Below are 26,437 nucleotides of genomic sequence, written 5' to 3' on the forward strand. Positions count from 1 at the left end.
ATATATATATATATATATATTAAAGAAAAAGCTCTTCTGGTCCAACAGTAGTATTTTCTATCTTACAGGCACAGAAAAAATGAGTAAAAATTGGTAAAAAGCTGTACCTAAGAAAAATCTCTCCTCTTATATAGCGCAATCATCCAGTATGATAGAGTTATTATAATGGCTCCTACATCCTTTTCTTAACCTGTGCCCAGTACAGCAAAATGCACAAAATCCCACCATTCTAGCAATCTAGATTCTCAAACTTCTCCAGGGGACTGTGACCAGCTGGCTTAATACCGTGCAACCCTGTACTTGTTTACCATTCACACATTAAAATGTGCTGCTTCCAAGGAAGTCTATTAAATGCTCGTCTACATTTTGTTGTTCCCACAGTCTCAAGTATAGGCTCACTTATAGTGACATGAAGGTGTTAAGCTGGTTTTACTAACTTTCTAAAGCAGCGATAATGATACAAATCACCCTGTTATTAATATAATTGTGACTATGCTACAGAACATAATTTAGTCTAACAAGGGTGGTTTAAAGCACTGCAAAAAAAACACATGTAGTCCAGCCCTAAGTATTCTAGAATGCCAGAAAATATGAGGTTGAAGTTTCTGCCTGTATTTGTAAAATATACACAGCTTTAAACTGCATTGATTTGCGCAAAACTGCATTGTTAGAGTTTATCTCATGGTACTTCTGAGTATCCAGACAAATGACTTGAATTAAGGTATCTAAGATGAACTGTAAAAAAAGGAAAAATGGCATTATTGTACTGAATTAAGATCAAATTGTCTTGATAATCAGAAGTTCCAGATAATTAGAATGTATCTTTATAAACAAAATAAACTTTGTTATTTCCAAAATTACTTGTTATAAAGTATATTAAAAGAAAACTGATGCGTTCTTTCACATGTATTTTTTTCAAAATAAATGCAAATATAAAAAGCACTATGAAAATAACTAAAATTGAACCTTTCTTCTATAACTTCTACTATTTTGTGTCTTACCTTGTGTATTAGCATAGATGTAAAATGATAGTTATTTCCTATAATCAACAAGTATAGTAGTTTTAACCTGTAACTTTTATTATAATGTAACATAAAAGGTATCTGTTGTACTATTTTGATAGTATTGCAATACAATTGTTTGTATGGTATCTATCTGTCATAGCAAAAAATATCGCTGTATTTCAGGTATATCAGCTGGTATTGAATTCTATACAGACACAGATGTTAGACATATATCAATACATTCCAATATTCTTTTACGTATTGTGAACTTCAGCATACTGCTCATTCTTAAAAGTTACAGGACTATAAACAAAGGAATTATATACACCAGTTTAGAATTAATGTGTGATTACATGTGTTTTAATTTATGAAGCAGCAGCTTTGTAAGGAAATGTTTCTAGAGTTAAAAGTTATTTTACAGCAAACATTTCCATCTGTTTTTCTAACATTGAACCTCTAAACACTTGCATACACATTCACATTTGCACATGCAAATAGTCCAAATGGCCTCAAAAGGGCTCTTCACATGAAATTTTTTCAGGACTTGGACATAAATACCACTTTCAATTGCTGGAGAGGTGCTTTTTTGGTATATATAAAAAAATTACAACCTTTCAGCTTCATGTTCCCTGTTCATTTTATTAGGATTAAGACAGTCCTATAGAGAACTGAATGTTTCAGAGGGTGACAGATTATTTCACTTTCACAGGACATACAGTAGGTACTGAAGTGCCATTTGTGGAAAACGGGGACAGGAAACTCCCTATTTCCTTACTGCTCTTCTATTGTAGTAACTGTAATATATTTCTATGTCTTTTTCAATTTTGGAATGTATTAACTTTGGAGAATCTGTTTTAACCAGATTTTACTTCACTTCTTCTCTACATATACATTTACATTAAAATTGTATCTACAGTAAAACACAATCCAAGTGTGATTACTTGCAATTATAATTTGCCACAATTTTTTACCAATCCTGGATTGGTAAAAAATCCATTTTTAATCACTGAAAAAGATGATACTTTTAACTGTACCTGAATTATGTATTAAAAGATGCAATCCTAAAACCAGCAGTATTTTGTGCCATGTCACATGCAAAATATGCATAGTAGTCATTAGCTGACCACAGTTTATAACACTGATTTGGCAGTGTCTTCACAGAATGTGTCCCAGATGTTATTGTAAAGTTTTTATGCATGTACAAAAAAATAAAAATTAAAACCCCTTTATGATACTAATAAATAGTCTAACTTCTAAGACCATATGCAAGATTTCAATTTTTCATAAACATTTGAACTAATTTAGTAAACATTTAGAAAACTGTGTGCTGTGCTACAGATTTTAAATGTGACAGCTGACAACATAAATTTTCTGGATGATGATCGAGTCAATGTTAGTGCAGCTGTAGCAACAGTTAAGACATGCAAAAGCTTAAAGTTTAGTTTCAACTGTTTGAGTGCATTTTTCATAAGATTCAAGGATTGCCAATGATTTACACTCACTACATAAATTCAAAAATGCCAGTAAAAATAGGAAATAAAATTTGAACCCCTTAAAATTATTTTTGGAAGTATTTTTGAACTGCTCAAATAAGGTGTTAGGGCAAGGCACTAAATTATCCATTTCCTGCAAATAAATAACACTTTAAACAACAATAGTGCTTTAGAAAGGAAACAATCTCTGCATTGAAATTAATATAAATTTATGCATATTAATATTTTTATTACCTAAGTAATTCAAGCAAAATATTTAGCCTAGAAAATTTACATTAGAAGCCAAAATGTGCAGTCCTGGGAGCTTTCTTGAGTAAAGGCTGCAGAGTTTGGCCACAGTTCTTTATAAGTAGCTATTCTCTAAAGCAGTGATTAAAAAAAAAAAAAAAAAAAAAAGTTAATTCTCAATGCACGGAGTGCAAATCTTTGCCCTAATACTCCACAGCTTCATTTAGTGCTACCTTGCACCATAAAGCCTAATAATACATTCATTGTATCTATTGCAATTTACATAAATTACAAGATGCTAATCTTTAGTATATGCACAGGTAGAATGGGGTTTAGCTGCTCTAACTTTTGATATCAAAGATAATCACCTACAGTCCATGCCTTAAACAGGCCAATCTATAGTGTGACTAATATAGCATAGGATCCAAGCTCCTTTGCAGCCAAAAGGATCATTCAGAGAGTGATCCATCTTATCCTAAGGCAGGTACTTAAGAAAGCACACGTGATAAATTATAGCCTAAAGGCTGCCTGTTTCTCTCTGGTAACTAAAAACAAATTTAGGACAACAATCTCAGACTTGTCATGTTGTCATGCTCAGCTTTGCCTCATGTTACAACAACAGCTATAATCAATATGTAATAATTATAAATAAATGCCACTCAACAAAATGAAACCGGAAACTAATCTTCTCCTTGAAATTAAGAAACAATCAGTGAAACAATAAGTACCAGTTCTAAATACTGAATGCTGACTGATAAATTAAGTAATATCCCATCCTTTAGTTTCTAAAATGCCAGGTTTGACATCATTTAACAGAAACTCCCAAATTTCAAATATTGAAAGTCAGTTTCTGCCCCTGCTTGACTTGTGTATGTGACATTTACAATACAGATCTGGGCAGAACAGCATAAAGAACAACTTGTTACGAAGTCCCAATTGTCTCAACATTCAGAGAATCTCGCAAAGGATACAAAAAAGTTTCAGGGAAAATGCCATTTATTTCATCTGTCAGTAAAAGTAATTTTTATAGTAGCAGCTATATGGGATCATAAATCAAGATCATAAATCACAGGCTTCAATAACTAACTCTTTTCATTGTTTTATCTCCAGGAAAAAGTCACTTTGATTGCAGTGAATATTTCTACCTAAACTGTTTTTTTTAAGTTCCCCTTCCTGATTATCTTCTACATGTTTTTTTTTTTTTTCAGTAAGAAGGAGAAGCCCTCTGTTTTATATCATTGAATGCAATGTAAATCTCCACAAGTCTTCTAAATGTACTGCAATATTTGGGAACTAATGAACCACCTCCACTCAAGTCCTAAGGAATTCCCTGTAGCAGTGCAGGCTTTTGTTGGGTATTAGCACAAGACTTCTAGAATTGAGCTGGAATTGATGGTCTGCTTCCATAATCTTCCTATCATAAGCAGCAGAAATACTGTAAACAGATTTATTTACTTCCTGGATTTGGCATTCAGAACTGATGCTTCCTCTTTATGGGTATTTCTTTATTTTTTAACTAATTAGAAGTTTCAAGTCCACCTTCTAGAACTTTGTTCAAGAGATCTGCCATTAGAGTCTTGTACTCTGCATGTTCATGTGCCTGGACTTTTTTTCTGGTTTTCAGAATTCTAGTCTACAAAAGACAGTATATTGAACCTTAACAGAAAATACTGAGGTAGATGGACGCTAATCAATCCTTTTTATTTCTAAGCAATCATTCAGTCTCAGTGCTTCCTACAGATTTCTGTAACCCACGAGGAGTGTGTCTGAATGAGTATGAACGTGCAGATAAAAGACTCAGTGTATCACAATAGTTGGTAACTATTCCCTTGAAAACATTATTTGTCTGGACTGTGATCCCTAACAACATTTCATTTCTCATTAATTACTAATTTGCCTCTTCAAAATCTTCCTGGAAGGGATTTTTTAAATGAGCACTAAAAATCTAAATGGATTGTATTAACTGGTTCTGGTTTATTTTCTAACTTATTAGCATGCTCAAAACTTTCTTTTCAATATTTTCATATACTGAAAACCATATTCAGATGATGCTTTAGATACTTTGAATTATTAGTTCAGGTTTTCTGGCTATGAAAGAAAGCTCCATTTCCTGCCATTTAGATTCTTGTCAGAGTTCTAGCAGATTAGCAACTTCACTATTGAATTAAGTTAGATCCCCTTGGACAAATACTAGTCAGTCTTCTCCTAAAATTATTGATTTGTTGAAATATAACTTTAGTTTAGTATCTTATATCTCAATGTCTCAATCTCTAATTTTCACTAGATAAATTAGTTCCCAAGCTAATATTCTGTGCTGAAGATAGCTGTAATATAAACACACTTCGATGTACTAATCCCTTCTAATTGGATTCTTTACTCAGTTACAGTCCTACAAAGGCAATCATTCTGTCAGTGGCCTCCTGCTCTCAATGATTCACTTTTCTTAGACTTGTAAGGCTGAGGAAGATAGCTATAGCTGGAATAGACTTACATCATTTTCATTCACAGCTTCAAATCTGTTCATTTTATAGCATATCTGATATTTAGCAGTCCACTGCTGAAGCGTTGTGTAACATGTTGCACCTGGCATGACAGACTCAATAAAATTGTCCTGCATATACTATGTGAAGTTTGCTTAGGTTTGCACACTGAAGTGAAATTACAGATCTTTGCACTGGATGCACAAAGTAAGCACTTCTAAAACATAATCTGATTATATTTTCTCTGGGTTAAATTATCTTATTTTTGTTCATCTCTGGATTGCTGCTCTTCACTGTTTGCTTCCTTACATGACTATTGATATCCCTCTCACTATATCTTCTAAGTTTGTTTTCTTTCTTTTTATTATTAATTATTTTAATATTATTCTTGTCTTATTCTGTTCTGCTTCTCTGTTTAACCATTTTCTGCCTCTTAATTCATCCTCTTTCTAAGTGTCTTCCCAACCTGGTGCTTTCTCATTCTTTTCTGCTGTGTGACCACATATGATTGATCAGGTAGTTAACAATAAATGTATGGGAATGTTGTAGAATCCTATTGTGGGAACAGCCATTTCCATCACGTGTCAGTGTATCAGAGCCAGAATAGCTTCTGCTGGCATATTACAAATGCCTTAGACACACATTTGCGGAAAAGAAGCAGCAGGGTTCCACTTTCTTAAGCGTGTGCAAACTAGTGCAGAGAAGATTAGTTACCATTTTAAGTTCCAACATCAACTTAGAGTCCACCACAGGAAGCTTGTTCATCAGCTGTAGTTTACATCTTCTGGACCAGTTGCAAAGTCCATTTATTGACACCCATAGCTATCCAAAAATACATACAATGCACAAGCTTTGAGGATTCCCTTGATAACCATCAAGATTGGCTCTATTGTGCCATTTGTTTGAATTTTGGTAGTGAAATGCAGGAACATGAAAGAAAATACTGCTTGACATGCTTAGACATCTGAGGAAACCGGAAGACAGAAATTTTGTGAACAAATGTTCACCAGTGCTAAAGGTTTGTTGCTATACACATGCTGCCTTTTCTGAATTGACTGTCTGTCCTCTTACCTACACCTATCTGGGACCTACAATTCTGGCTGATTAATCCCTGATCTTAATCCTCCTGGAGAACTTAAGTTGCTAGTTATCTTCTCAGCTCAGAGTTTACTTTCAGACAAACACAGCAAATAGGTGTAGAGACCTGTTAAACAACACACTTCTTATAAGAGATGTTGCTCAGGAAGGCAAAACCTGACTCTACCTGAGAGATTAGTAGCTAGGCAGAGTATTTAAACTCTGGTACAAATTCATGTTTCTTAATACACTGAAAGTTATTACCTGTCTATCTAAGTGATTGTCCACCTGAAACACATAACCAGGCTAGGCAAAAAGGATTGAGCACTTACAAGCTGTGTGTCAAAACCCTTTGTTGGATGGATGTGCGTTAAAATCCTTGTGTTGGACAGGATGACCTCCAGAGGTTCCTTTCAACCTCATCCATTCTGTTATTCTCTGATCCTCTGAGGCTGAGGAAGAACTAGAAGTCAGATCTGCCCTTCTCAAGGCAAATACTCAAACTACCACAGTATTGTGCAAGAGAGCAGTAGCATTACCTCTTCACTATTTCTGAAGGAAAGAGAAATCCCAGTATTTATTCCCGACAGGTTTCCAAGCACTAAGCCTGTGAGGTATCTACCTCTACCACTTTTCAGCTCCAGGTACTTCCTTAGCCTGAGTTTGTATGTAGTTTGTATGACTAATAACCCTCAATGGACCTCACTGTTGAGCTTCATCTTGAAACTATATGAACGTTACTGTATCCACGAGGACATTCACCAATAATCTTAGATATGCAGCTCTGTGTAATACAACAGAAAAAGCAAATGAAAAAGAAAGACTGTCCAAGGGCCAGTACCCCTAAGTATTTTAACTTTAAAATAAAATACTCTAGATAAAGATAAATACTGGAAGATTTCAGAGTTGCATGCACTAGATACTCCATACACTTCAGCTTCTGTAGATTTCAGAATAACCATCATGAAATTTTTTGTCTTTAGGAAAAAATTTGTTCCATCATTTTTATACCTTGATCCTACAGTGTATTAAGTGATACATTATCAATACTATTATTCTACATGCAGGATACTTTTTAAGGTTCAGGAAACAATGTTATAAGTTCTCAGCAACACAAAACAAATTTTATTCTGTCACCTGTGATAATATAAAAATTTGCAGAGTAAATGGATATGTAGATACAGTTATTTTTTTCAATTTCCAGAAAAACTAGTTGTCATTAGGATTTACAAGATATAGAACAAAATAAATATATGTATTTTTTAAAAAAGTATTTTCACAATAAAGACTTATTTCATTAAATTAAGATGTAAAAATTTGGTAGTATCCTTTTCTACTGGTACAAAAATAATCCCTTTAACAGTGACTCCAATATCTCTGTATTACTTAAGAATCTTTATATTTACCCACGCACTGGAATATTCATATTCCTTGCTGATTTAACAACTTCTTCAAATTTTTCTATGCTTTCTTCAATAGAACAATTAATATTCATTTTGCTAAAAGATTCAGATGCTGCACCAAATACTGAGATTTCTGTAGCTCCTGCTGCAATCTGAAAAATACATTTCAACAAAACAAAAGCATAACGCTGCATTAGAAGTTTAGATTGTTTAATTCTGTAAGACATTCTAGAACTTTAAAGTACGTTATAAGTCTCATCTGTATCTCAAATAATAGTTTAATTACATTATTTTTAATCTACTGCATACAAACCAATTGAATTAAACTTTGAGTTCATTACACTGTGGCAAATTTCCTTTCTCTTCTTAGCAATTGGATACACGTACATTTCTGAAGTGATAAATGTAGGTATTGAAATGTAGGAAATTATGTGAACACACTCCAAAAATAACAATGATTGATACTTACATTTCATTTTTCACAAAAAGAAAAGATCATATAACATCCCTGAAATATCCATCCTCTAAAAAATCCTGTTCCTAGTGAATGCCAGGAAGTCATTCTAACACTTAGGACAGGCTCTGTATCCTGCATGTTGGTACACCAGCAACAGTAACCAACAGGAATTTCCTTGATACAGTCAACTGTGGGATCCAGAGCTCCACTGGTCTTGGTGTCATAGTTGATAGGGACAATACATAGAATGTATATCTGGAGTCCGCTGAGAAAAAGTCTCTAAGCAAATACCAGCCTAGAGAATGTGTCAATGTTTTTGCTTCACCAAAGGGGCAATTAGCCTGAGCTTGTACTCAGTAAATCAAGTAACACGAGGTAAATCAGAATGATGAAAGTCAAGTGATTGGAGAAAACATTTAAACTTAAGAGAATAGCTAATTAATTAATTCTCACTTTCCAGTGAGAATACTACTCTTTTTCTACAAATAAAATTAAATTAAATTAAATTAAATTAAATTAAATTAAATTAAAATAAAATAATAAAATCATTTTTTCTAGCTCATTTTTTCTCACTTTTTTCCCTTTGCCTTCTGCTCCTGAGGGGTAACTTCCAAACTTCAGCAACTGTTACAGGAACAAAAACCCTTTCAAATAGAGGGAAAAAATAACATAGCAGCAAGAAAGAATTCAGGAATCACCTGCAACTATTTCTTTATTTTTTTCTCTTCACTATATCTCTAAGTAGAGTATGTAAAGATATAATTTAATTCATACAAGCTACCGCTGTAGACACAGTTGTGGCACTATAAATCTGACTACCAATGGTTGACTCGCCTATGTACAGGAGATTGCGTGTTTTAACAGAGATTGCATGTGCAGTATAGAACCTGAATGACAGACTATACACAAATGTCCATCAAGAAATACATCTTTCAAATATGGCTTGTCCTATATCAAGGCAAGTCACAGAAGCCTAAAAAAATTTTCAGAAAACACAGAAAAAAATTATTGTTTTATGAAGACTGAAATGTTCCATTTTTGTAACTCCAAACACTTCAAGTCCTGTCATTCTTAATATTTTCTAGTATGAACTGAAACAATTAACAATTTTTGAACCCTACTGAAATGAAATGCGAAATTTAAGAAATCTAATACATTCCTATAAACCATTTTCATTTAATTCACTCACTACTTTCCAATAAGAAAACACACTTTTTAGAACCTTTTCCAGGGCCAACAAGTCAAAGAAGTAAAAGGAATTCTCCTTCTCTTTACATGCAATCATCATTTATAGGAACTTCCAAAGACTGATTGAATGATACTTTCATTAAAGCTTGAATATATAGAACTTAACATCACTCTGTGAATTCAGTCATTTTTCACGATGAAGACTCAGAGTTTTTCATTAAAAGAAAAAAAAAAAAGCATAGTTTAGCTCTAACAGGATAGGGTACATGATAAATAGCTAGTTTATGGTACTGAGCTGGAAGCGAAGGAAAACAGGAAAACAGGAAGGAGGTAATTGTGGACATCTTTTACAAATGCACTTACAGCAGAATGAAAACCTTGAAGGTTAGGCGTGAGAACAGGATATCGGACTCCAGGATGTCGCTCAATGCCTCTCATTACTTCTTTATGATCTGCCATCTAAAACATAGAAAAAACGGTATTGATTGGCAATTATTTTTTGATTTTATGTATCTAAGCAAAAAATCACTTAGATAGTGCTATTGTCTAGATTAAGTATACAGTTCATACAGAAAGGATAACAGCAAAGGGATTAAACTGAGGTTGTACAAGTGCCCTTTCTCGCATTTCTTAACTTTTGAATACTTGAGCTGCAAGCATTCAAATTCTACTTGAATACAGAATTGGAGCTAAAATTATGAAAATGTTCTTTTTGTGTGTATCTGTAACAACATAAATTGCATCATACACTGAAAAACTTTTTTTCATATTAATCATCAATTGTTATTGTAACTTTAAAACTACCTTAATGGATTCCATAGGTGGAACTAACAGAATAACTAAATTTTGAAACTGTCCACATACTGAATTCTCAGAACTCTTACTAACGTGACTTCAGTCTTACCTGTAATTGAACCTATGCAACACTGTAACCAGAATATTTGAAAAGACTAATCATAAGTCTATTCATAAAACAATAAAGCAAAATACAGAACTCTGCATAGTGCAACATTTTAATATACTTAGGATTTTCTTTTAAAAGAAGAACATACTGTTTATTACAACAAGGTCAAAGAACAATACTTATTGAAGCATTTGTTTTCCTTAGCCTCCCCTCACTAGAGAAATTCTACCTTTGTAAGATATACTCAAGCTTTTCTCACTCAAGATTCAATATAGCTCCCTGTAGTAATCAAGAAGATGAATCAATGACTTATTCATGTAATAAACTGTAGATTATTTAGACAATTTATTTCTTGAAAGAAGTGGAAGAAAATCAAGTTTATTTTTAATGTTGTCTATGAAAACAATAAAGGTAAAATAATGCATATCCTTTGTATTTCATGTCTTACAGATTTTGAGTTTTACAAAATTAATCTCAATAGTGTGTTTTAAATACTGTTTAAATCATCTCTAATATATGAAAATTTTCCAAGCAAACAATACTTATTCTGATATTGAATTGGATTTCTTATTCTTTTCACACTCATGAAAAGTCAGTTTAGGAATACTGTATGAAAAAATAGATGAACTACAAAGCTTTTGTAACATGTAATTTGGAATGGATAAGATATTGATAGTTTTGCAGTATGACAATTCTAAGCACATTCTATTAAATTATAGCAGATTATTAAGTGCCAGTACTACCATCAACCTAGAATCTTCATGTCATTGGTTTTCTCTTATGAATACGGATGAACTAAAAATGCCAGAAAAATGCATGCATGTCCCCTCCAATGCAAGCCCACCATGCGTCTATAAAGGGGATACATGGTATGAAATGTGTCTTATAGCCAGGTACAACTTATTTTCCATTAGGAATCAAGTGATGGTATAATGCAACTTTTAGTAATTGCTTCTAATGTAAACTAAACCAGTATGATCATCTAACATATCTGATAAACACACAAAAGACTTTCTGTGTTGCCTTGTTGGTTTAAGAACAATGTTTCATTCCTTAATTTAGTAAAATTTCTCAGGGCAAGGGAGAATGTTTAAAACTAAATGACTAATTAAATAGCAAATGTTGGAACTAATTCCATTCTTTAAAATTATAGCCTAACTTAAAATATACTAGAAATCCAAAATGACACAGTTTCAAACGGTATGAAGCTGCCAGGTCCAAGTAATATTTTATGTACTACATTTGTCCCATTACTACTTTTCCTGTAGGTAAAATCCCATTTTAACATATATTGCATGTTAGAAGATTTTAAATTGTAATAAATTATTTCTTTTCCAAATTTCTTTAAAAATAAGCTTTCTAAGCTAAGTTATTTATAATTTTTGGCCATTTAGGTTATAGGTGTGGGATCCTGTTTTATATGGCATCTTGCTACTGTGGAACTTTTTCTTTTAGCTTTTTTCAGCAATAAAATCACTGCCAAAAAAAACAGTGGATGGGAAACCATAAAAGAGCTTTAAAATACTAAAAAAAGAAATAAATGAATGAGTGATCTAAACATAACCATGAATTCTATTCCCATGACCTATGAAAATAAAAAAAAAAGGAGCAAAGAAAAGACAAAGTCAGGACTGCACTTCCTATCAGAGCAACACAATCTTATCTTTTAAATAAAAAAAACAATTTAAACCCAAATAAAGCCACTAAAATAAAATATTCAGACATGAATTTAAGATAAGAAGGGATTGTTCATTTTTCCTAAAACTGACAAACTTGTTCTAAATTTGGTATTCTTAATGACCCATAGGAAAAGGAAATAATTAAACATGAAAGGAAGAAATACACCTTTGTTTTACTTTTTCTTCTTTTTCTTCTTATATTCAAAAAGTCTTTATTATTCTCTGTTGTAACCACCGAAGTTTGATGACACTTGGAAAAACCTAGCATATACACTTTTAATCAACACAGTCTGAATGCATGTTGTTCCTATGTTGCCACCAAAAAAATTCTGCTTTGTCAGTGTCCTCTTCCTCTTTCATATTATCCTTCCTTTGGGCCCTTCTCTAGTGATCCTAGGAACATTAAAATTAATCAGTATGTGCTATACAGCCAGTTCACTCTGCTACCTCATGATAAGAAAAAGTATGATCATACCATGTTTTTCCCAGAGGAAAGCCTGGAACACAGTTCAGTTCCAGGATGCATTCTCAGCTTAAACTGGACAAACTTTTTTATACATTTTGACAGAAGATGTGCAAACAAAATTGTTTTAAAAAAAATATTTTCTCATACTAATTACTTTTGAGTTTTACTTTGTAAACAACTTGCACAGTCCTTACTAAACATACAAATACTCAACTGTTCCTGTGCATACAGTGGGATTTTAGTTTCAGACTCAGTGGAGTCTGCTGCCTTGATTTGGTGCTAGGGAGCATTTCTGAGAAGTTTCCTCCATTTGTACAAGCTCTGCGTACCTGGATTTTCTTCACTTGATTGTACATCTCTGAATCGGAGTTGCTTCCACAAGAAGTCCCCTCTACCATGAATGTTCCCCAGAGATCAGCTGCACTGCTCTTCATATGGATACTTGAATTTGTCACTCTGTAACTTGACTTCATATTCTCAAATCTTTATCACTACGTAAGTGATGAAGCAACTCACTTTAAAGTAGCTCAGAATCCTACAACCCAGTTGCTCTTTACTCATGGTGTCAATCCATTGTTCCCACACCTCTTAGCCCCACTCAGCATCCTGTGACCCAATTATCACAGAATCACAGAATCACAGAATCGAAGGGGTTGGAAGGGACCTCGAAAGACCATCAGGTCCAACCCCCCTGCCAAAGCAGGCTCCTTAGAGCAGGCTGCCCAGGTAGGCGTCCAGACATGCCTTGAATATCTCCAGAGAAGGAGACTCCACAACCTCCCTAGGCAGCCTGTTCCAGTGCTCCATCACCCTCACTGTGAAGTTCTTTTGCATGTTGGTGCTGAACTTCCTGTGCTCTATCTTGTGGCCATTGCCCCTTGTCCTATCCCCACAAACCACCGAAAAGAGGTTGGCCAAATCCCTCTGTCTCCCACACCTCAGGTATTTATACACATTGATAAGATCCCCTCTCAGTCTTCTCTTCCCCAGGTGAACAGACCCAGGTCTCGCAGCCCTTCCTCACAGGGAAGATGCTCCAGGCCCTGTACCGTCTTTGTGGCCCTCCGCTGGACTCTTTCCAGGAGTTCCCTGTCTTTTTTGTACCGGGGAGCCCAGAACTGGACACAGTACTCCAGGTGAGGCCTGACCCATCCTTATCCCATTCCCCACTTATTGCTGTTTCTTGCAAACAACACACACAAGTTCCTGCCCTAGTGCTGCACTGAAGAAATTGGAAATCACCTGAAATTTTTTTTATGTTTGGAGAGTGATGACAACGTCTAAGATTTCAGATTTGGAAAGAAAGCAGAAAGGCAGAAGAAGAAAGCTAGAAGCAAGAAAAAGCTGGAATAAGGCTTTGCACAGGCTCCCAAGAACAGCCCTGTTAAGAAGTCTTGACGTGGCCTACACTGCCTTTTCACTCAGCAGCAACTTTTAAGCTGAGACTCTAATGCTTCCTCCCTGACTAAGAAACAGTGCAGCTGCAGAGCAGCCAAGACCATGCCTGGCCATGTACCTTGTTATCACAGAATCAGCTAGGTTGCAAAATACCTCCAAGATCATCAAGTACAATCATTAACCACAGACTGCCAAGTCTACCACTAAACCATGTCACTAAGCACCACATCTACACGTCTTTTAAATACCTCCAGGAATCGTGACCCAACCGCTTCCCTGGGAAATCTGGTTCCAATGTTTCACGACCCTTTCAGTGAAGAAATTTTTCCCATTATCCAGACTAAACCTCCCCTGGCACAACTTAAGGCCATTCCCTCTTGTCCTATTGCTTGTTGCTTGGGAGAAAAGACCAATGCCCACCTCACTGCAACCTCCTCTAAAAAAAAACATTCAACCCTGTTATCACCATTATCAGTCTCAAGACAATCCAAACACTCCCTAACATACAGGGTTACCCCACCACCTCTCCTTCCTAGCCTACTCCTTCTGAAGAGTTTGTAGCCATCCACTGCAGCGCTCCAGTCATTTTCTTCAATTGTTGACACCGACTGTGTCTGCACTCACCACAGGTAACCCCCCCTTCCAAGGCAAGCAATTCATGGCTATGGATAACATTAGCTGGCAGAGCACCTTATAATTAGAAGTTACAAACCTTTGTGTTCCAACAAGCCCTTCAATGGACACAAGTGAATATAATGAAAACTCTTCCAGCTTGATGTTTTTCACTGGAATACAATTAGTGGGACAGACAGATAAAGGTATGTATAGTCCTAGTATATATAGTATGCATATGCATTGGGACTACTTTTTAATAATTAGCCCAACTTCAGTGGACCTAAATAAAACCACAAAACTTGAAAATTGTGTAAACAGCACCTGACTACAGCATCTGATTTTACAAAAATAATAATAATAATAATAATAATTTACTCCTGTTCCATTGTCTTCTATATTTATACAGACTACACTACTGGAAAACTCCACTGCATGGAATGACATGTAAATTGAAAGTAGAAATGGTGATGATTTTACATACCTGAGGCACCCATTTGGATGAAACGAAACTGGTCACTTCTATTGCAGAAAGGCCTGTTTTGGAAAGCCGGTTGATTAACTCAATTTTGATATCAGTTGGGACTATCACCTGTGAACATGAAAACATACTATATTAAAGTATTTCATGCAGTAAGAAATTTTGTAAGTCATAAGTACATAATCAATACATGTGTTTTAAAATCATGAACTATACTGGTACATTATACCATAACTGTACTGTTTATTGAGAGTAGGAAGCTACAATACAGGGAAAGCACTAGGAAGTATCCTACTCCATTTCTTTGTCCACTACAAAAGAATAGGGGAACACTACTATGTAACTGTTTATAGATTTGTCCTAATTGTTAGTAACCAAAGATCAGCCTAGTGAAGAAGTGACAAAGGAAACTAATACAGTCCAACCACAGAAAAATAGGATAAAAAAAAGCTCCAAGGCTGAGACAGAGTAATTCTCCTATTCTGGTAATACCATTAGCTCTACTAACACCTTTAATATCAGTATCAACATGTATAAGCTTAACCTCCCGTTTGCAGAAAGAGATGATTGTTTTGACACGTACTGTATTTTACACAGTCTCTTTCAATCTTCTTCCATGCTTCCCTATCCCCCTTCAGGCAAATAATATCAAAAGAGTGATTTTTTTCTCCTTTCCATGTTATTTCACCTGGAAATATGACAAAATCTATTGTACTATTCCTACTACAGTATCATATGTAGCACAAACACATATTAAAAAATAGCTAGCTAGTGTTTTGTGGTGCTTACTAATTATGTCATGACATAATACAATTAGTTGACAAAACAAATTCCAGAGAAAAAATGGTGGCTGAGTAACAGAAAGGCTAGTTAACCAAGTATAGCAAGAAGTGATATGATTTAACATCTGGCTAAACAGTAATAATATAGTCTTATTCTAACATGCAAGACAGTTATTAATATATACAAATATACTTACTGTACAAAATGGAAAAAATGGTGATTAGTAGGATGTACGCATTTTACACAATGAAAATGACACTGATATCCATGTCAAAACACACACACAAAAAAAAAGAGAAAAATTACCTTTTCATTTTGTAATCCGTCCCTTGGCCCAACTTCTACAATCTTTATGTACTCAGGCAGTCCAGATGTTTGGGATTCCTGAAACACAAATCGATACTGAAACGCTAAACAATGAAGATCTCTAAAATAAAAGGCACAGCTTGTACTTGTCCTCTTTCATGGTTCTTATATTATTCAGGGTATAAAGTCATACTGTCAACAGTACGTTTGCTCACTGCCTTTCAAACTCTGTGAGAATATATTCCACACCTTGAATTAGGGAATATAAAGCAGAAGTTATCTGCACATACGTTCCACTGCTCCTCAGAGGCTACAAATGTTTATTATAAAAATGTACATAAAACCATAAATGAACACCGTGTTTTACAGAGTGAGAAATATTCCCATTTCAAAAAGCTTCCAAACAAACGATCCCATCCTCCAAGCTTCTACCTGAATGTTCTCAATTTAACTGAACAGTTACTTCTGTGTAAAAATTTGCAAGACTAGGCTATAAATCTGAAAGGAACAGGGCAGAGAAGACAAGAAATGTTGAAGAGATTATTAATGAAAGATGAAAGTAATTCCTCCACTAGAAGATGAAGGTTTTAAAGAAAGATTTAAAGGAGAACAAGGAAGGCCCCTGGTAGACAAGAAAAATTTTCCAGGGTTAAGAGCAGATCTGAAAAGGCAGGAGGCTGATGGTGAAAGGAGAGAAAGAAGGCAGCAGTAAGGTCAAAGGGCTAAGGAGAGCATGGGGAGTTGGAGGGGGAGGAATGAGAAACGAGATCAAAAAAGCAGGTGAAGGGAAATGAAACTTCCTTTTTTATTATTTAGCTGCTCTGTTATTCAATCAAATTGACAGGTGTGGTAGTTAACGTAACCTGGGCCTGTAGGACCTGCAACAGTTCATAACAGTTGCTTAGGTTGACTCCCAAAAGCTGTGCATCTTTAAAAACAAATCCGATGGCCAACCAGCTCCCGGGTGAGCAGGCAGGATGAAGAACGCAGGCAGCCCCATCAGGAGCTCTGGAGCTGCGATGTTTTCTATTTTGCACCGAATACAAAATCCAACCCAGCGTCTTTATTCCAGTGTTAAAGCCCTTGATAGGATTAGTGCTAGCTACTTGCAGGACTGCTGCTCCCTCTACAACCTTTACCTCCCCTGGCAGCTAAAGACCACTGGAGCCATGAAACTGTCAGCTCCAGGGGACAACTCCTGCATGCAGCAGTCAGAGCTTGCACAGAGACCAGGCACAGCCTGCAGAAGTCGCTTCTGCCACGCATAAATATGACCGCTAATCTCACAACTTTTAAAACATGTTTTTCATCCCTTCCTTATTAGTATCACCAGTGTAGTTTCTACCAAGTGGCTGCTAATTTCTTTTCACAGCAATGGAAAGTGAGCCATGTGCACCAAACTTCTAGAGCACCTTGTTTTTTCCCTGTGTTCTCAGTGCCCGTGCATTAAAGGAAGCTCTCTACAGTAACAGACGAAATACTGGCCAAAATACAATAAACGTATTTCAGAGCATTTACTGTATATTTATCTGAGTGCAGTAAAAAGAATGGGAAACAGCTGCATAGTATCTATTTGATCACGTGGAACATCTGGTAAGTTAAAACTTTGTCAGGCTGTGCTAAGCCCACACTCACTGACAGTATAAACCTACTAAAATGTGAAGGTAAAACCTTCACATCTGCTGCATATTGTTTCTCTTTTTTTTTTTTTCCCAAGTTATTTTCACAAATATGGCACACACAGCTTCAGCACTACGGGCATAAATCTGGGTTATTTCATGATTATCAGATCCTTCTTGTTACAAGACAAATGCCACAGCCTTGCTATGAATAAAGCTGTGACTGGGAAAAGGGAAAAAAAAAAAAAAAAAGGAGCTAAAATAGATTATGATAACCAAAGCTTAATTTAGAGCATGAAAAATATCCATAAAACTTCGGTGGCAAAAGTGTTCGATTCCCAGGCCAAATCCTGTAAATCCTATTCAGTTCCTACTGTGGTAAAACTTTGTTGAAATTGAAGAGCTGTACCTGTCTTCCCAGAACAGTACATTCAGCTGTATCAAGTGTCGTAGCCTTTCACGTGGCCACTTAACAGGAGATCTGCTGTCCTTGGATTTCACAGAGAACGGTGTGAATGGGCATTGCAGAAAGGCATTCAAGTATTGATTTTTATTTTCCATCTGTGATATTACACACGTTTAATCTCTTCCAGCCGTGGGCTCTTATCCCCTGACTTTCTCTGTAGCCTTCCTGCACACTAGTCAGTCCCAACTAAAATTCAGTTGGTGACCATGACACTGACAACAGTGTACAAGATGATTCTCATAAGGGCCAGCCGCATAATGCAAATTCAAGACAGCACTACAGACAGACCCTTACACTCTTCAAGCTGATGAATTAATGGCTTGGAGTAAACATCTTGGCTCTTCATCCAGAAAAGCCTTGTTTTGCATTCAATTTAATCTGATTTAATCTACTGTACTCTACTGTTCCTTTTTTCAAGGTCACTCGTTTCCTCCTGTGTGGCATCCAGTACAGTACTGACAATGCCTCCCATCTTTCTGTCATCAGTAGATCTTACCACCCTGATATTTCACAATCAGAACATTTGGACTGACGTGATCGCCTTATTTTAACAGAAGGATGTATTATTTCAATAAATTTGGTTTGGTGTTATTGAAGAAAACCTTTACAAAAAAAGACCTGAGGATTTCCACCAGCAATGTCCCTTTGGTCTGATAAATCTGCTTTCAATATTCTCGCTTATTTCTTCATCAGCCAGCTTCTTACTCATCTCACAATTCCTCCTCCCATCATCCTTCTCCCCTGCTTAACGAATTAATTTCTTTCGTGTTGTATTGTTGAAGCTCAGATAACAAGCAAGTAAAAGGGATGCAAATACTTAGATTCAGTCCCCTGTGTCATATTTATGCATTTTACAGTACATAATCATTGAATAAAACTCAGAAATAAATCAGGGACTAAATGACTACATGTTCCATCTTCTGCTAAGTGACTCTAGCATTTTTCACACTCTGTAGCCAAAGCTGAATCAGAGGAGGAAGGGAGTACCTCTTCACCTTTGTCTCAGCTGTCCTGTGAGTACTCAGTAACCAAGCCTTTAGGACATTCTTCCAAGAAGATGGAGTTACACACTTGGCAATGGTCTCAGGAAAGGAGACTCCCCACTTTCTTGCTAAGTCTTCTGATCAGTGTCACAGAATGTTTGGACGTAACTTAAAACGCAGCTGAAGAAGTGACAGGAGCCACCAGTCACTTTCTGTGCCAGGCTCAATGCCATCTGCATTCACAAGGCAAACATCAAATCCACAGAACAGACTGAAGTCTTTAAGAGCTTCTTCAGAGTTTAAACACTTCGGGTTTACTATCTGAATGGCATTAGACCTTAACCAGGACTTGAGCTTCCTGAATTGAGGCACTGAGTCACCCTAACTCTAACTGGAGGGCTTTAAATGTGCACCATTCCCACGGGTAGAAGGGAAGGATTTTCAGAACCAACAAGGAGACAGAAAACTTTGATACATTCAAGTAAGGCATTAAATAGTTCTTGTATATGAAGAGAATCCAAAAAAAAAGGTGAACCCTACAGAAATATACAAGTATTTATGTTAAACACCAAGCATGTCAGGCAAACCGGTTTGGTTTTAGAAATATAATACTTAATTATATTAAATGAAGTATTGTCATGTAATGAAGTATAAAAAGTAGTTATGGCAGATACTTAGAGGTGACTGTTCATTGAATTATATACTGGCTCTGTTAAAAAGTAATGACTACCAAAGTACAATGTTTGAAATATCAAAAAGGAAATAGTTGACATAAAAGACTAAGAGCCTGGAAAATTTGTTTTTTCCATGTATCTAGACTTGCCAAGGGAGAACAAAAAGCATATAAAACCACAAAAAATGCCTCCCTCAAAACAAAATGCAGCCAAAGAGTCTTAAAAAAAAGGGGGGGGAAAAAAGAAATAGAAAAAGGAAAGCCATACTATTCAGCTTGAGACACTGTATGCCAAATTTCTGTATGGAAACATTTTCCCTGAGTTATAAATAGAAGTCCTAGTAACCCTTAATTAGAGCAGTATAATCTTCTTTACATAACCATAAATGTAATCAAATTAAATAAACACACTTTTTTAAGCCCTGTAACTGCTTCAGAACTTCTAGTAAAGGCGCTGAGGTTCGTTCAGCCTTCTGACTTTCATTCCACACAGCTCATCTATATGGCAATTAATAGCATTGGCAGATATCATCCAGAGCTGATCAAAACTAAAACGACCCAAAAATAAGGGTGACTAATCTGGAGGTTTGGTTCTTTTCAGTCTTTCTAACCAAGATAAAGCTCTGCTTTCCTTTTCCACAAGGTGGTGTTCTGCCACAGAGGACAACTGAGCAAAGGTAGGTCCGTTTTGGAAAAAAAAAAAATTGCCCAGGAGAGTGGTTTTAAACAAGAATCAGCAGGGAGGTGTCATCATAACTCCATCTATACATGTGCAGTGACATGGACAAATACCCCAAAACTGGGAAAAGGCTCTGAGATAAGAAGTACAATTGCTGGAAGAAGAACAAAGAAAACAATGGTCAATCTTCTAAACTTTACAAGACACTGAGGAAATAAACAGGAAGAAATAAAAATCTTACTACAAATCAAATAATGATTAAAGCGATATTACAGAAACTTATTTATATAGTTCACACTACAGGAAGACATATAAAAGATATTCATTCCCAAGTTAACTAGGGGGAAAAGGGAGGAGATTCACCCATGAGATATAAAGAATATATACAGATATTCAGAAAACAATGGGACACACCTGGTGAATACCCCTCAGCAAGGATAAACACAGGATCCATCCTAGCACATCTGCCATACTCTGCTGACTTGACCAGTCAAAACAGTTACAAATGGTTTAGACAACAAGACTAGAAGTTCAAATTCTATTCACATACTGGAGAAATAAATACAGAATCACAGAATGGTTGAGGTTGGAAGGGACCTCTGAATGTCATCCAGTCCAACCCCCTGCTCAAATACAATGCATTTCAATAAAAGCAATACATAATATGACACTTTTGATTATTATTATCATACCTAATACTGGCTAATTAAAAGAATTGTTTTATGTCTGTCCTTTATAAATTCTATCACGTTTATTTCTCCAGTTTGACAATTTTGACCAAAAAATAAGTGATACTTGGGAAGAAGATGGACAGTACCTGATTAAACACTTCTGTAGAGAAGTACTAGGATATTAAACTGGACAATGAACTGAATGAGTCAATAACATGCTTTCAAGAAAAAGTAAAAAAAAAAAAAAAAGAGAGAAGAAAAGAAAAAAGAAAATGAAATGATAAACCTAATCTTAGGGATGTTGGAGAAATAACAGCACTATGCCTCTTAATGAATAGAAATAGTTTTGGACTGCCTTCTTCAGTAAAGAATTCAATCAACTGAAGAGCAGCAAAATACAAAATCCAAGTAATTCATTACAGAATTTCATTCTGTTACGCAGAGTTGTATGCAGAGTTAACTTACCTGGAGCAAATCAAAGAATTGTTGAGGACAGAGGGGTCCTCTATATATCCTGTAGTCCAATCTAACCAACAACACCCCCACCCTGCACCAATAAGAGCAGTGTCAACTGAAGCAGGTTGCCCATGACTATGTCCAGTCAGGTCTTAAGTATCTCCAAGGACAGAGAGTCCACCTCTTCCCTGGGCAACATGTAACAGCATTTGACCACCATCATACTACAGAACATTTTTCTGATTTTTAAATGGAATTCATTACACTTCAGTTTGTGCCCACTGCCTCCTGTCCCATCACAGAGCAGAGCCTGACTTCACCCCATCGGGTAGTTTACACACATTGATAAGACCACCCTGAGCCTTCCTTTCTCCAGGCTAAACAATTGCAGCTCTTTCAACCTCTCCTCATATGACAGATGCTCCTATCTGTTAATTATCTCCATGGCCTTTTGCTGCACCCCATCCAGTATGTCCATGTCTCTCTTGTACTGGGTAGTAAGCTTACCTACAGCCTATATTAGTCCACCTCTTCAAATGTAATTTGAACGTGCTTATAACTTTTATTAGAGGGCTTGTGAGAGCTCATGAAAGAGCAGTGATTTAGATGTATCAGCAACTTATCTGAACTGACTGGGAATTCACTATTGCAAAGTGATAGCTTTAACATTTCTACTGTCATTTCCACTGATTATAAAATTCTAATATAATCTGCTAGTACACTTGTTACATTGTTGCAAGGCTGTTTACAACCAAATACAAGTCATTCATACAAGAACAAAAGAAATGTAATTTTAAAGACAGGGGAATTCAGCCAAACTAGAAATGCTCATGCTGTCGGAGAGGCCAGTTCTTTGATTTAATCCGGTTTGTAAAGAGGACTGTAATAGTTAATAGAAGGTAATTAAATGCAGATAATATTAACTAACAAATAATATGAAAAAAAATGTTCCTTTTGTTTAGATAATTAATCTTTCATAAAAAGAATTCTATCAAGTGAGCAGAATTTTCAAGAACTGACAGTTCAAAAGATAACAAATGACATTAACAGGGAATGCTCTGGAGTTCATGAAAAATGTTGCACTGTTAAGAATAATATTCTCACAGAAAACTAGACAGTTCAAGTCACACTAACTACACTACTCATGGACATATGGTCACAAATTTTAAAAAGCAAAACATAATCTATTTATTACTATCCTATCCTAAAGGATTTCTGAAAGGGATAGGATAGGATAGGATAGGATAGGATAGGATAGGATAGGATAGGATAGGATAGGATAGGATAGGATAGGATCGGATCGGATCGGATCGGATCGGATCGGATCTACGCAAGTCAAAGTTGAAGAGGAGTATTCATGTCAAGCTGAAGAAACCTCAGCTCACTCATGTTGTCTACATACATGTACCTAGAGTCAATCTTGACAACTTAAGCGTTCTGGCCTCCATATTCAGGAAGGGCACATTTCACCCACTTAGTAAGGTCCTGTTCCAAACCTGTCAAGATGTCTATACACTGCAGAGCATCTGAAATGGCAATTGAACTGGGCTTCTGAATTGTTGCTTCCATGTGGATGTCTAAAGGCATGCCAGATGTCTAAATACCCCCTGCAGTTGAACAAGCTTTATTTAATACAGTTGATGGAGATAAAAAATGATTCAGCTCATCCTATAGTAGACTTCTAGTGGCTGACAGTCTCTATTGCCAGGCTTATATAACCACTCAGAGACTGAATGCCATTCTAGAAGGAACAGGTCTCCTGCACATTTTACTACAGATATCCTGGTCCCGTAAGGATGTCCCATATACTCTAGGTGTAGAGTGGCACTAGGCACCTGTTTAAGCAGCTAAGTCCTGTCCCAGATCTCCACTGGCTGTCACAGGAACTTCAGCTGCTATAGATACCAACATACGTCTTAATTCAGGTGTCTTAATTTCAAGCAGACATCTGCCTCAAATAACTATACATCATCTAATGAGTTATCAAGAAAACTTGGAGAAACTTCTTTTGAACTCCTACAAGAGCTCAGCAGGCAATGTATTCTCTTCCTCACTGTAAATTAGGTTTTCACCCTTCTTTGCTGACATGGTTCCTAACCTAACCTGCTGCATTTCATCTCTGCCTCTTAACTCTTCCTCACCGAAAATTCAGAATACAGTCAAATACAGAGAAGAGAGGAAGTAACATTACTCCTCGTAACAGACCATTTCAATCCAAAATATTCTCAGCAACTGAGATGTATATAAATACCCAAAGCAAGATGAAGATCATCCCAGCAGTGCCAAATGACAGGATGAGAAGCAATGCACATAAAGTTAACTGTCACATCTGAACATCACAAAACTTTTTTACTGTGATGGTGACCAAGCACTAGCACAGGTTGCCCAGAGAGGTTATAGTCTCCCACCTTGGAGATCTCCAGAAGCTGGACACAGTCCTCAGCACCCCGCTCTGGGTGGCCCTGCTTGAGTAGAGGGGTTGGACCAGATGACCTCCAGAGGTCCCTTCCAACCTCAACCACTCTCTAATTCTGTGAGACCTCACACATCACCAATCTTCCAGGTATATGAAATTAAACATGTACCATACGGATATTTAAGCATCAGTCCAAATGAGGATTCTAATTCCTGTTTCTGAGCATCTCTTTGGAGCAACTGGCATGGTTTCTATTCTTCTGCTCAAGTTACTCATTAGAAGCAACTGAACTGAACTCTTGCCTCTTGTTTTGAAGTTAACTCCTCTGATACCATTCTCACTGATCCAGACCTTGACCTACATGGACTAACTTTCCAGCTTTATCTTGGACTTCTGTCATCACTATTGACCTGCACCGTGGTCACTGGGCTGTGTGGCTGACCCTGATTACCATCACTGGACCTAATCCTGACCCTGACTCACTGACTTGCACTCACAACTGAAACTTGGGACTTCTCTCATCACCACAAACTTGCCCAATGATCTGGACTCCTGGTTGAACATAATTACCATCTTGGGGTCTGCCCTGCTCATCACACTTTGCTACTGTGGGGCTGGGCCCTGTCTGGTTGGTGACCCCACTGCTTTGTCAGCACAATGGCCACCCAAGGCTCCCCTCCTTTAGTAAGCTGCTGGACCTCGCTGCTCCCTTACGGTCAGACTGACAAAATCTTCTCATTCCAGAATTCACTGCAATATCTGAACTATCCAGTTCAGATATGAAACCTTTGAGCACTTTTTTACTCCGAGTGATCACATGCTGGGAGCAGAATGCAAGCCGTTTCTCCCTCTCTTTGTCCCTTTCTATCAATTGCACCTCCACAGAAAGGTTAGCAAGTGTTCATGGCCGTCACTGCAAGCAGAAGCTCTACTTATGGAGGTCATATGCTCCAGATTAGGGCAGCAGCAGTTGTGAGCTATTCCTTAAAAGTGGTGTTTGTGCATTAACTCTCCCTGAGCCTCCTGTATCATCACCTTACGCACTGGAGAGTACAGCTATCAGATGCTATGAGAGTCATCTCAAAGGACAGTGTTCTGTCCAAGCAACAAACTAGGCTCTACATAAAAGCAGAGGCCTCTTACATGAAAAATACAGCAAACTTCCAACAGTAAAAAAGCTCCATATGACACACAAAAACAACCACACTCATAGAAGAGAAAACTGAGGCACAATTCTCAGTTGTGTTAACGAACTTTCTGCTAGGAGAATCACGAGAGTATTAATAAGAGTGCAAGCCGATTTCCCAGCCTGCTGTCTCCTAGCTCTTAGCAAAATGTAACGAGATCTCTAATATTAGCAGATCAAATAAATAAGCAACTCCTTTCTGTATGAAAGGACATTTCTTTCAAGCCAAACACAAAATAGCATATTTTCCAAAAGAGCTACAGTGTTAATAAATCAAGATAATCTCTGTTTGCAGGAGTCAAACAGAGGGAATAAGAGAAGGAATTCCTCACCTCTCAGACTATTTTCATTTGTGCTAGACCAGAAAAGGTCAACTCTCACATACTTTGTGTGAAACACCTGCTGAATATTGTTTTCTATGATTTGGAGTTGCCCTTTTGCTTTCACTGGATGTGTTTAGGTGCTAAGAGATGCAAACTAAACCTGCAGCTGCCTCCAACAAATACTTTGCCTACTAATTCAAGTGAACTTGACTTGAACTATGAATACACAAATGAAAACCCTGACTCCTTCCTTCTTGTTTGATTGAAAGTCTTGTCATACATTTGAATACTATTTGGCAGTGTCTACTTACACATTTATTGCAAAAACGTAAGAATAAGTTCTAATTTATTAATGCATTTTTTAATACACGAAAGGTGGAAAGTTCTTTTCTGTCATACTCTTCATACTACATCAAAGATTAAACTGACATTCTTTCTTAGGCTATTTCACATTTTCCCCTCTTGTGAGGAAGTGCCAAGTTCAGAAGTAATAAACAGGCTTAAAATCACCTCATTGTTTTTCTGTTATATTGTGCATTTGGAATGTATTCTGAAACTACTTCTGTTAGTTAAAAAAATTGCACAGGCTACCACACTGATCTTGCAACAAAATTATCCTCTATTTTGTTATGATCATCTCAGTTTCTTCATAAACTGGATTTTCTTCTCAATCTCTCCATTATTTGAAGCATACATAGAATGTAACTATATTTCTTCCAATTTGAAGAGGTACGCTGAACTCCTACACCGGGCATGTGTTTTTTGCAGTAGCAGTACATAAAACAATGAATTGCTAAAATTATTTGGATTCATTTCTGATGAAGTCCTTGCTTTAAAACTTTCCATATATTGCTTCCAACCCCCAAAACCATGCAAAGCCAGGTACAGCAAAATTACACAATACAATTTAACTGGTGGTTATGTCTCATGTACATAGTAATGGCTGTGCTGGACAGAAAACAAATAAAAGCTACATTTCCTAACTTACATAATTGTAAAGAGCAAA

General features: G+C 36.4%; 1 protein-coding gene across 4 annotated transcripts in view; it reads right to left on the reverse strand.

Annotated features, from left to right (window-relative positions):
- The window catches only part of HMGCLL1 (3-hydroxymethyl-3-methylglutaryl-CoA lyase like 1), an 84,303-nt gene that overhangs the window by 43,793 nt on the left and 14,073 nt on the right, over window positions 1-26,437 (reverse strand). For all 4 annotated transcript variants that reach the window (XM_040552747.1, XM_040552750.1, XM_040552749.1 and 1 more), the window contains exons 2-5: window positions 15,960-16,037; window positions 14,874-14,981; window positions 9,694-9,789; window positions 7,689-7,837 (exon numbers count right to left, since the gene is read on the reverse strand). In XM_040552747.1, coding sequence (XP_040408681.1) covers window positions 7,689-7,837; window positions 9,694-9,789; window positions 14,874-14,981; window positions 15,960-16,037 — 431 coding nt within the window. The remainder of the gene's footprint in view (window positions 1-7,688; window positions 7,838-9,693; window positions 9,790-14,873; window positions 14,982-15,959; window positions 16,038-26,437) is intronic.

Source organism: Cygnus olor, chromosome 3 (genome assembly GCF_009769625.2).
Source record: "Cygnus olor isolate bCygOlo1 chromosome 3, bCygOlo1.pri.v2, whole genome shotgun sequence".
Taxonomy (NCBI): domain Eukaryota; kingdom Metazoa; phylum Chordata; class Aves; order Anseriformes; family Anatidae; genus Cygnus; species Cygnus olor.